At 27.3% G+C, this 12,741-nt stretch overlaps 2 protein-coding genes across 2 annotated transcripts; both read left to right on the top strand.

The window, feature by feature from the left end:
- The first annotated feature begins 9,513 nt into the window (after positions 1-9,513).
- On the top strand, positions 9,514-10,881 carry LOC145832414 (guanine deaminase-like). Its single transcript, XM_082939732.1, has one exon. It carries the CDS (start codon positions 9,514-9,516, stop codon positions 10,879-10,881), a length of 1,368 nt encoding a protein of 455 aa, XP_082795858.1.
- A 1,020-nt stretch (positions 10,882-11,901) lies between these two features.
- On the top strand, positions 11,902-12,741 carry LOC145832413 (progestin and adipoQ receptor family member 3-like). The gene has a single exon (XM_082939731.1). The coding sequence runs from the start codon at positions 11,902-11,904 to the stop codon at positions 12,739-12,741; it is 840 nt and encodes a 279-aa protein (XP_082795857.1).

The following is a 12,741-nucleotide window of genomic DNA, read 5'->3' as shown; positions in this document are numbered from 1 at the left end:
TTAAACTTTGCGTTTGTACTCTAATTTTTAAAGAAGATATTTATAATATTGAAATCAAGGGTAGTTTATCAAAATATAATTGTTTAAACATGTTATCAATTTTACTCCAAAGTTTTATAAAGTATTATTCAGTTTTATTTTGCTATAAATGAAAAGTGATTTATTTAAAACAATACTACCTCTTCTGATTTTTTTTTTAAATAATACTTTAGCAAACTTTTTATGTATTTTATGAATAAAAAGTTATACATATGCCACTAATATGAGCAAAAAAGTAAAACCTTGAGATGTTTTTTTTTACAATAAATCAACTTATAACTTATTTAATTTTGAAATAAGAGTGTAATCTAAAAACGAATATTTAAATATTTTTAAGGTTAATATACTACCTACAGTTAGTTTCTTAAGTAAAATAAAGGTAACAGAGTTCTCTACAATATTTTATAGAAATAAATATATTAAAAAAATGAATCAAATTAAAAACTGAACTTTTTGCAACATATAAGCATGTGTTGAGTGAACTACACCTACACTGTGATGTGTTTTAATGTTTTGCTTCTCAAATCGTACAAGAATGATTCTTTTCTAGTAACCAATGTTTTGACTAAGCCAGGGGTCAGCAGATATTTTGTGATCGCGGGTTGAATTTTGAAACAAAAGTATTCACGGGCCACAGTCGTAGCTTCAGTTTGTACTCTTCATAAAAGTCCCAAAATATTAGTGTTTCGACCTCCCGTAAATTTTTCCTGAGACGTTTTTGACACTTCAAACCTCAGAATATCTAGTCTAAATTTCAATTCGCGGGCGAAATTTTCAATCTAAAATTCAAATTTTACCCTTCATGGGCCGCGTGTTGCCCACGGACTGCAGTTTGCCGATTCCTGATCTAAGTTTTGAGTGTATTTTTTTATAAACAAGTAAGAGTTGTATTTTTTTTTTCAGTATTGTTGACTATTATTGTTTTATATGTATTTATTTAGTAATAAATTTGCAATTTTAAATATAGTTTGTGAGTCAAAAATTAAATATGTTGTTAGTGATTTATGCTAAACTGAATATTAATTTTGAAGAGAACATGTTTAGTAATAGTTAAAGACAGTTAAAAAGTTTCAAAACACATACTTTAATCTTTGTTAATTTTTTAAAATATTAAATTTAAAACATAAAGTTTCTACTTTATGCTAGTCTGATTAGATAATTATCTGGATCTAGGTTCTAGTTGTAGTTACTTAAGCAGAGTTATTTTACTTGTTATAAGTTTGTAAAACAAAAAACATTCAGTCAATTAAGAATTGTGTTAAAATATTTTAGTTGAAATTAAAACTAAGTTTGGATATTAATTCAAAAAGCTATTTGTATTAAAATTTTATTAAAATGTTGCTTAGTTAAAATTTTTGCTGCCTATAAGTTGTCAATAACTATTACACCAAAATTATTTTACTGTTTGTATATGCTTTTGTTACTCACTACATATAGTTTATAAAACTTTATTGTTTTATTAAAATCATAGCTCTAGCTTTATTATAGTTTATAATAACTGTAAGTAACTGGCTAAAACCTGACTATCATTTGATTTGGCTAGCCTCTATAGTTGCAATAACGATCCTAACTCAGCTTAGAAATATACAATACTTTTTTCCGTTGAATCAGCTGCAAAAGTTAGGTTTTTAAATCTTTTGTTTCAAAAAATTATGGAAAGAAGGTAAAGTAATAATATAGTAGTACATTAATAACACCTAAAGCCCTATTTTTTACCCCTTTTAATCAAAATTTTAAATCTAAACCCTTAAATTTAGTCTAGGGCTTTAACACTAATGTTTGGGGAACCCTTGTCCAGATTTTGCAGCCGACAGAAACTGCTTGTTGTAGTAGTTTTATGTAAACATTTAAGAGTTTTAAAGTATGAAAACTTTGTCATCTGATTTATATAGAATTCAATTTTTTATTAACTTAACAGTTATAAAGTAACTCTTATCAGCTAATTGTATTAATTATCAAAAGTTTTATGAACTTTAAAACATGCTTTCTAACAAAAGTTATTGGTACACCTTTTTAGGCAAATTAGTTTTAAAGAACTTACACAAACTAAAAAATAAACTTATAAATAAAAGATTTTTGTTACGATCTACTGAGTTTATTATATGTTTATTTTAAAAGAACCAAACAATATATTTTCAAAAATTATACATATTAAACAAAACTTGAAAATAAGTATTCTGTTGTATATTAATACAAGGTAGATTTCAAAAATAAAAAATTACTTTAAAACTTTTTTCTTGGATATGTACAAAGTTTTTATCACCTTTTTAAAAATTGTACCAAACTTTTTTTTAAATTTTTTTCCACAGGTTTATGAACAGTGTACAAAGTTTAATAGTTTTTATGCTTTTTAGTTGATTTTTAAATAAAATTTAGGTTTATTTTTTTGTTTTGTTTCTTATTCATGTCTTCTAGAGCTCATGGTTTTTGTTATAACTACCGGCCGGGAACCAAATGCAGCCCTAAAACAAAAAATACTTAATAGCTTACAATATATTTTCTTCATAACAAAAAACAATTGTGATGAAACCTTCAATTAGGTTCATATTCTAAAAAATAAAAACTTATTGTGCTTTATTACTGCTTATCCAACAAAAATTTGACTTATAACAATAATTTATTTTTGTTACTAGAAATATTAAAAAAAAACTGCAGTCTGCAGAAGACAATTTTACTAACAATGCGGCTCGCGATATGAAAATTAGCTTGCGACTTATTAAAACCGTTTGAACCCTGTTTAAGTTAAATAAAGATCAGATGTTAAATTATTTTCAAAGTTATTATACGTTTATTTACTTAAACTTTCTATTAAAAAGCAATTAAATATAGCAAATTAAGATCTGATTCTCAAATTATTGATAAGGAGAATAATATAACTATAACCATATTTAAAATTTTGTTTTTAAAACAATGTTTTACTCATAAAAAGAGATCATCAGCTAATAATAAAACCGTATTCATATAGAAACTTAAAAGAAATAAACTTTATCTTAGTAAGTGAGTTTTTAACTGTGAGCTTATAATTTTTTTAAACAAATTATAAGTGTAAACATCACCAAAGAAACCGTGTAAACAACATTACTTTTACTAAATAAGAATTTCATCCAGGTGTTTTTAAATATCAGTTACATATGAAAAACCATTGCAACACATCAGGGTTCCAAATTTACTAAATTTCCCTAGTTAATCACAATTTTAAGTAAAGTTCCTACATCTTTACAGTTTTAGTAGAAAAAATTATAGAAAACACTGAATTTAATTTTTTTAATATTCCAAACACCAAACTATTTTTTAACTACATACACTGTGTTTTATAATTAGTTATTTTTTAAAATTAAGTATACTAATATTAAGGTTGAGAGTATGAAAGTAAAACAAAATTTTGAAACTTAAATAAGTTTAAAGAGATGGTTTACAAGATTTTTTTTAAGTTTATTAAATACTAAGCTTTGTTAAAAAGGCTTGTAAGTTGTTAAAGTTTAAATTTTGAAATAACTTTAAAGTTCAAACAGCCTTTTTTAACCAGATCATTTTTTTAAAATTGAAATGGAAGCAAAAGTATTATAGATGTAAAAAGTGATAAAATGTAATTTTACTTTGTAAATAATTTATAAACTTACTTACTGCTAGCAGCAACTAAGTTACTTGCTGCCTATGATCAACTTGTTACAAAGAGCTGCTTAAGTATAACTGTTTTTAGCCTAATAAATTATAACTAGCTGTTTATTATGTTTTATATTGTTAACAGTAGAAAATAATTTCAATGTTTTTTTTTTAGAATAAGTTGAGTTTTTTTTAATTCAAAAGATATACTGCTAGCAAGTGCACTATGATTACAAATAGTTCTTGGCAAGATAAGTTAACAGACTGAAAGTGACAGTAAGTTAAATTTTTCAAAAACCTAGTAAAATAGTTTCTATACTACAGCAAAAAAGTATTATCTCTTAAAAGATTGTAATTTATAAGCAAACATGCTTATTTTATGTTACTTTTATGATTAAAAGACTTCTTTAAAAAAATTTGGTGTATTTTTTTCAAGGTACTCAACCAAGTGCAAAATTGTTTTTGACTAAAATTTATTTACTAAATAAGTGATTTTTTAATTGGCTTGTTATTGTACTTAGTTTGTGTACAGTTTGGTTGCATTAGTTTTAACTCTTAACATTAAACTTTTGAGTGACTATAAATTAGATTAAGGCTTTTAAAAGCATTCAGAATGTCTTTGGTTCTTATCCTATTATTTATCTGCTAAAATGCTTCTCATGCACGTAGTCTAAAGTTGTTTATAGCAAATGCTTTTAATTGTGTATTTATGAACACTAAAACTACATAAAGTTTTAACAAAACTTTTTAAAAGCAAACTTTATACTATTCAAAGAAAGTAAAATATGTATTTAAAAATGTTTATAAACATTAACTAACTAAATGATATAAAAGTAAGTAAAAAAAAATATCTTATCCTTTTTTTGTAAATTTAGAGGGAATCAAGTAAAATGTGTATAAAAATTGTATTTAATTGAATTTAGAAATATATAATAACAGTAACACTATATATGTTACAAATTTTGTCTTTGAATACCTTGTTTTTTATTACTTGTATTCAAAAAGTTGTGCAATTTGTGTATTTGTTTTTTTTTAATAAACCTCAGTTTACAATTGTAATTTACTAAATTAAATATTTAAATAACTTATTTTTGTGCATAACTTGTTCAAAAAACATAACAACACTCATTTCATTATTATATAAGTACTTTTGAGTCAGACTTATCAAAAACTGTATCCTAATGAATTAAACTGAATTAAAACTAAAATAAGAAAATGATGTTTGAATCAGATCATTTTAGTAAAAGATATAAATTGACGTAATAATTAAGTATAAATTTTGAATTTAAATAAACGCTTCAGCTAAACAACTTTGCTGTATTTTAAAATTTCTTAGATTAAAATCAAACTAAAATGACCAACAATGATAATTAACAATAATAAAAAAACATTTTTTTAAAATATTTAAAAAAACAATTACTATGAAATTACTTAAAATAAATATTTTAAAAGTCTAATCTGATACACAAACTTTTTCCTTTTTCTGAATACTACATAAACTGGTCCTTAATGACTAAATGCATAAGGCTCCTAGAATATGTAGCTAAAAAGAGTTCTCTGCTCTCATTAAAACTAAAAATTTTATTTTTTACAATTACTTGCTCACTTATAATTGTCCACCAAATCTTGTTTTACTGCAGAAAAGTTTTAATTTTTTATCTTTTCATATTTAATTAGAGAAATCTTTTCAGATCTGTGTTTTTGAATCCTTATGCATTTAATCATTAAGGTCTAGTCTATGTAAGCAGAAAAGCTTTGTATATTGGACTGAACTTTTTTAATATTTTTAATGATTATTCTAGTTTTTATTGTTGGGTCATTTTAGTTTGATATTAATCTAACAAGTTTTAAAAATACAGAAAAGTTCCTAGCTTTAGCATTTAGTTAATTTAAAATCTACTTTTGATTATTACATCATTTTATATTTTTTACTTCAATGTTCTGACTACAATATAATTTTATTTTAGTTTTAATTCAGTTTAATTTAGTAAGATACACTTTTTGATAAGTCTTACTCAAAAGTTCTTAAGTAAATAATAATGAAATGTGTTTTGTAATACTTTTAGACTAACTTAAATATATTTTCAAATAATTTCATGCAACGTTTTTTTTTGTGTTTTTTTATTTATATACAAAGTTTAAAAACTTTTCATTTAAAATTGGTACTACTGATTTAAAAATATTTTGTTTAAAATTTCTATTATTGAGTCTTTCAAAGTTTACATTATTTTCAAAATAAATTATCTATTTATTTATTGATAAAGAACCTTTTTATGGAACTTAGCTTAAAAAACTGCCAGTCAAAACTTTACAACTTCTTTTCTTAAGTTATTTTATTACTATATCATAGATTACAATTTTTATGTTTTCTACTGCTTCAGTTGTCAAACTTCATATAAAAGTCAAGTTAATAAATTATTTATCAAAGTAATTAAACAATTGTAACCTTTGTTCATGAACTCTCACAGTTTCAAAGCTAATAAATGTGTACAGGAAGTTTGGAAAGGTTTTATTAGAAATTTTTTTTAATCTGGTCGTGTTTGTAGCTTAATTTTAGTTTGATTTGATGTTTAGTTTTTTTTTTGCTAAAAAAGTATTTTTGGTAATAAATGCATAGTTTTTTTCTTTTGCTTTTCTTGTTCAGTGTTGTATTCTTGTCTTGTTTATCAATTTTGGATTTTTTCAAGTTACAAAGTGTGCAGCCGAATTTATCAATAAATCAGACAAGAATATAACACTAAACAAGAAAAGCGAAAGACAAAATATATGCAATCAGACCAAAATACTTTTTTAGTAAAACTAAAGCCAACTAAATATTAAATCAAACTAAAATTAAGGAGCAAACACGACCAGTTTAAAACATTTTTCTAATACAACCTTTGCAAACTTCTCAAAATGCACAAATTCTTAAACCTGTAACAAAACTAAAAACAGCATATTTTTTCAAACTTATATTGCTGCACAAAAACCTTCTTTATTACTACGTGATAATACTTATAAAATTTTTCTAATTCAAAGTTTCTGTTAATCTTTTTTCGATAAACTTTAACTTAACTGAAGAGTATGTGGGACGTTATATCTCATATCAAAACATTGTCTAAATATATTTTTTATTATACAATCTAATAAATATTTAGCTTGTCAAGAGCTATCAAGCACAACTTTGAAAAGACCAGAACCTTAACTTAAAAATAAATTATTAATACACTTAAATATATCTTATAATAATAAAAAACTGCAGTTTTTCTGATACAATTGTTTCCTATCCTATTAAATAGAATAGTTCATTAGTCAGCTTATTAGATAGATGATAAAATAAAACATAATGAACATAAAGTTAAGCTAAAACCTTAAGCATTGTTCTGTTATTAAATTAATTAGTTCAAAAATAGACACACTAATTTTGCATAAAGGTTCAAAATTATTTGAAATATCAGTTACAAAAATTTTCTTAATTACAAAAAAGTTATTTTTGTTTATTTAAAGTTCAATTGTATTAAATTTTTATAACAAATAGTACTTTAAAAGTAGTACAGCTGTATTTCAAGTTAAGTTTTATTGTTCACAAATAATTTTCCCAGTTAATGGTAAACTCTTCATTCCTATCTTATAATTCCCAAATATATATTTTGAAACTGTAATTTTAAGTTTGTACTTGCTATTATTAAAGGAACATTTATGTAGTGTGTACCTACTTTTAAACAATTAACCTGATGATCCTAGATACTGCTTACTTTTCTCCAATGATTTATAGAAGACCTTTTATCAAACATCTTTCTTTACGGTCACATAGCTTTAATTTCTCTGACTTATTCTCTAACATTTTCTTGTTGTAACATATTGTCTGACTTTTCATATTTAGTATTCACGAGTACAAAGTTTTTTAAAGTCTTTTGTTGAAAACTTTGTGCTACATGGGCGTTTGGCCAAAGTTTTGACTAATAGTTTCCACAAATGTCTGCTGATTTTGTCTCTACCAACAAAAAAATTAATGGCATGACGTATAGGATGTTTATCCTTTTCCTTTTGGTGTTTTTCCATTACCAGTGTTGTACTTCAACTTTGTACTTATGACCTGTTTTGTTTAACGTTTTCTAGTAGTACTCTTCTTTTACTCTTTAAAAGGAGTGTTTATCTTTGGTAAAAGTTGACAATCTTTTGTTGATAGATTTTAAGTATTTGATTAACAAAATATTAACGGTGGTTTGATATTTAGCTTCAAAGTTTGGGTTTCTGTATAGTGTGTAAGTGCCACAGCAAAGGTCTAGTTCTACATCCAGAATATTACAAAATTAGATTCTATAGTTATCTTAAGGTCAACCTGTTGAACATCTTTCTGAGGCTTTTTGAAAGTCACTTAAAAATTGAACCTGAATTTTTTCTACATTTGCCACGTCATTTCCTATAAAGTTAAAACATTATACTCAAAGATGTTTTTCATTTCAACAGTATGAGCAAACTAACTGGTTAGCATACTTCTTCACCGTAATCAAAACTATCGCTTATATATTTGTTTGTCTACGCACAGTTATTATAAATAAGCAGCAGCTATCTACCATATCAATCTCATCTTAACTAGTTATGCAATATTTTTTTAGCTAAAGACAGAACATCTAACAGCATATTGCTAAACACACTCGGGTAGAATCATTATAATCAAACTTGATGAATATATGTTTCTGTTTAATTTTAGTTATATTAAACCTGTTTTAAAATAAACTGAGTATCTTTCCATTGATTTAGTTTTATACATACCTCGTTCTAACAATTAAACTAAAAGTGTGTTAGCTTGATTAATATTTGTTTTAGACGGTTAATTTCTCTAAATTTAGGTTAATTTGAAAATCTAGGTCAGTGATCTTTTAATGTTATAAAAGCTTCCTGTTGTCTTAATTTTTGAATTTTACTTCATTTTTAATTTAATTTAAATTTTTTGTGCTTCATTATTTCTATTGCATTGCTATCACACATTATGTAATTTGCTGTTATGTTTTCTTCGAGCAGGTTTTTGTAACTCTTGGGTGTTTTAATATTTTTTGTTAAGTAAATATGAAATAGAAAAGATTCTGCTAAACATTTCTCTGCACAAGGATTACTATGCAATAGGCTAAGGAAACACATGTATCAACAAGAGAGTAGTGAAAAATAATTATTACTAACTTTTTAGCTTAAAGTTTAATAAAGAGTGCATAATGACATTATTGAGTTAGAGTTTCATATACACAAAAAAAAAAAAAAAAAATGAGTTGCTTTGAAATTTAAATAAAAAAGGAAAATTATTAATTTTTTTTTTCCATAAAATATTGTTTATATCACTTGTTATCAAAACTTTCAAAATTTGTACGTACTTAGTAAAATACTTCTAATATATGATTTTTTGTTACTAAAACTTTTTTTAAGCTTTATTCTGAAAACTAAGTTTTTCTCAAAAAATCGTCAGTTGTAAAATGAATTCTTAACTGTGGAATTAGTTAATACTTGAAACAAATCTAGTAAATATATTCCAAAACAAATTATTATCTTAAGACAAAACCAAAATAACTAATCAACTTCTTTTTCTATGAGGCAGATATTTTAAATTTTTTTAACAATCTAACGTGTAATACTGGTTTATTTATATTTGATATACTAAAATATAATTCTTAGTTAGCTTTTGAAAACAATTTAAGATGCATTGTTACTTTATAAGAAATATCTTTACAACTCATTTAAATTTTTCTGTTAAGTAAAATAAATTATACGCTCTCTGATCTGAAAGAGACTGCTCCGTATACATCATTTTATGACTTATTTTATTATAACATAGTTAAAAACTACCTAAGAGTACTTTTAAATATGAAAATCTTTCAATTAGAATTTTTATTAAATATTATGTCAGAAGACTCAGAAATAGACTATGTGTTTTCTGGAAACTTAATACACTCAACTGATGAGAACCCGTTAGTTGTTTTAGAAAATGGTCTGATTGGCGTAACCAAAGAAGGAAAAATAGCTTTTGTTGACATGATATCAAACTTGGAATCTTTGAAAAAGCAATTCAGTTTTACACAAACTGATATTACCGTACTTGATAAGTGTCAGCTCTTAATGCCAGGATTTGTAGATGGCTCCACAAACCCAGGTCAGATAACCAACATTGGCTTGTATGACAATCATTCAGAAGTTGATTGGCTTACCCAGTATTATTTTCCAAAGGAAAGTGAATTAAATGATATAAAGTTTGCAAATAAAAGGTTTTCAGAAGCAGTGCAAATTTCTTTGAGGTGTGGTACAACAACTGCTATTTACAGAACTTCTATTAACAATTCCACTGCCTTTGAGTTATGCAAAGTTGCAAAAAAGCATGGTCAGAGTGCTTTTGTTGGTAAATCAAGTGTTAACGTGAATCCATTCGACACTAATTACTGTGAAGTTACAAATGTTACACAAAATGCTAAAAAGTGTGTAGAAGAAGTAATAAAGTACAAAGATGAAAGAATTTACCCTATAATATGTCCTTTAGAAGCTTCATATTGCACCCCAGATATAATGAAAGAGCTCTCAAAAACTGCAGAGAAATTCAACTGTCCAATCCAGATAAATGCAAGCAAAACTTCTGATGAAAATGAATTGATCATAGATTTGTTTGGAATCTATCATTCCAGTTTGGACATGCTGAATAGATGTGGCACTTTGCACAATACCACATCAATAGTTCACGGATTGTATTTTACAGATGATGAATTACTACTGGCAAGCTCAAAGAAAGTCAGCATTGTCCACACGCCACAAGCTGACATTGAAAGAGGTTTTGGTATGTTGCCCACTCGCAAAATCATGGAAAGAGGCATAAATGTCTGTCTTGGCTCAGACGTGGCAAACGGGACAAGCTTTTCAATGTTTAAAGCAATGAGATCAGCAGTAAATGTCTCTCAAACGAGGCGCATCAACATGAAAGAACCTTTTCACCACTCGGCTCTGACCCGCGAAGAAGCTTTTAGAATGGCAACATTAAATGGCGCGAAATCAGTTGGAGCTGCAGATTTAGTTGGGAATTTTCTTCCCGGAAAGTACTTTGACGCGCTTCTTGTAGATCTTTGCTCGAGCAAAAACAAGATTCATCAGGAAGAATATGAGCTCTTTCACGTTAGTTTGGCTAGATTTTTGGCTTGCGGAAACGAACACAACATAGTGAATGTGTACGTGTCCGGAAAAGTTGTTGTCAACAATCCTGAGAACTCAAATAATGAAGTAGATTGATTCAAAATTTATTTGACATTATTAATTGTAATTTCATTAAATTTTTAAAAAATTTACAGCCATAGTTCGCAGATATGTTCATATTTTCTATAGTATTTTAGTTTTTTTTTTGATTTTTTAGATATTTTGATCGAAAGTTTTTAGTTTATTGCTTGAAGTTTTTTTAAGTATTTTTCTCCTCTAGGCAAACTTTTTTTTGTAATAGAAAATTTTGCACATAGTTTTTGTTATCAGTTTGTGAAATGTAGTATTAATTAAATAAACACTTTTTTCATTACAAAGCAAAATAATTTAATTATAGTTTTTATTTTAGCATATTTTAAACATACATTATACTTTTAACCAACAAGTGTGTACACGTTTCTATCAAAAAAGCTTAAAAATTTTTTACTCACTAGTTATATCTTGTTTTAAACACCTTTCTGATATTTATAAGTTAAGTACTTTTATAACTTTACTTTCTACTAAAAAAAAGTACTTATCTAGGTTTTTCATGCTGAACAATATTGTTTAATTGTATGTTTTTTACAGTATTCTAGTTAGTTTTATTAAGTGCATCCTTGTAAATTTTTATTTCTTTTTAGAGATGTTTTTTTTTAAGTTTAAGTGATAATATATATATTTTAACCTCTTTTACAAACAAAAAACTGTATTGTAACTTTAAACTATTACTACAAGTTTTAAATAGTTTTGCTTGTCAAATGAAAATAAAATAAAAGTTTCATGTTTTTAATTATTGTAGAGTTTTTACTTTTTTAAATTAATTTTAAAAAGTTGTTAAAAAATTGTTAAAAAAATTGTTATACAACATACTACTTTTTAGACTAATCTAAAATATTTTTACAATTTTGTCGATAAAATACTATAAGTTTTTTACTTAAATACTGTTTACTATTGTAGCATTTACAACGATGACATTATAAGATAAAAACGAAAAACTTCATACTCCGCAACAACAAACAGCCTTGTACAAGTTTCCTTCGAAATAAAACTGAACTGCTACAAATAAAAACCTTGAAAATGTTCAAGAGACCTTTCAAGCTTTACAAAATAAGCGAAATTCCCAACTTTCAACCGAGCAACCCGTACATACTCAGCGGGTACAGGGTTCTGCTCACAGCGAAAGAGTGCCTCGTCAGCATTTTGTTCCTGTCAAACGAGTTCTGCAACGTCTGGTCTCATTTGCTCGGCTTCTTGTGCTTCGCCGGGTTTTCAGTTTACGACCAAGCCGTCGCCATTGACGCTGCGGGAGGTGGTCAGGAAGACAAAATGGTCTTTTTGGTTTTCCACGTCGCGTGCCAGCTGTGCATGGTCTTCTCCGCCTTCTACCACACCTTCAACTGCCATCTACATCCGGGAGTCGTCACAACTTTTCTGTCCATGGACTTGCTGGGAATAATAAGCGCCATCCTCGGGTGCTACATCGTCGGCTTGTACTACATTTTATACTGCCACTCCTTGCTCATGAGGTCCTACATGCTGGCCAGCTCCGTCGTGATCGTCGGTTCGGTTCCGGTGGTCACCAGCAAGAGCTACATGTCGCCTGGCAGCACTTTCGTTCGCGCCCTGCACCTCTCCTGCGTCGTCCTGATGGGATTCATGCCCATCGTGAACTGGCTGCTGGTTGCCGGCCGTGAAGAAATTTCCACAGTCTTCCCAGGCATCCTGAACCTTTATGTGCTGCTGGGCACCGCCCTCTGCTTTTTCGCCACCAAGTTTCCCGAGGTGTGCAGGCCCGGATTGTTCGACACGTTCGGTCACTCGCACACCTTGTGGCACGTCATGGTCATGTTCTCACTGCTGTACTGGAGAAGATTCGGACTGAGCATGATTAAGTTCAGGTCCGCTAATCAGTGCTGA

Source organism: Thalia democratica, chromosome 3 (genome assembly GCF_965202585.1).
Source record: "Thalia democratica chromosome 3, ktThaDemo2.hap1.1, whole genome shotgun sequence".
NCBI classification, from domain to species: domain Eukaryota; kingdom Metazoa; phylum Chordata; class Thaliacea; order Salpida; family Salpidae; genus Thalia; species Thalia democratica.
Note: the sequence above shows the minus strand (reverse complement) of the source record. Positions and strands in the feature narration are given on the sequence as shown.

What these genes read in the sequence shown, in the direction of transcription:
- LOC145832414 (XM_082939732.1), top strand. Translation starts at nt 9,514, where the DNA reads ATGTCAGAAGACTCAGAAATAGACTATGTGTTTTCTGGAAACTTAATA.
- LOC145832413 (XM_082939731.1), top strand. Translation starts at nt 11,902, where the DNA reads ATGTTCAAGAGACCTTTCAAGCTTTACAAAATAAGCGAAATTCCCAAC.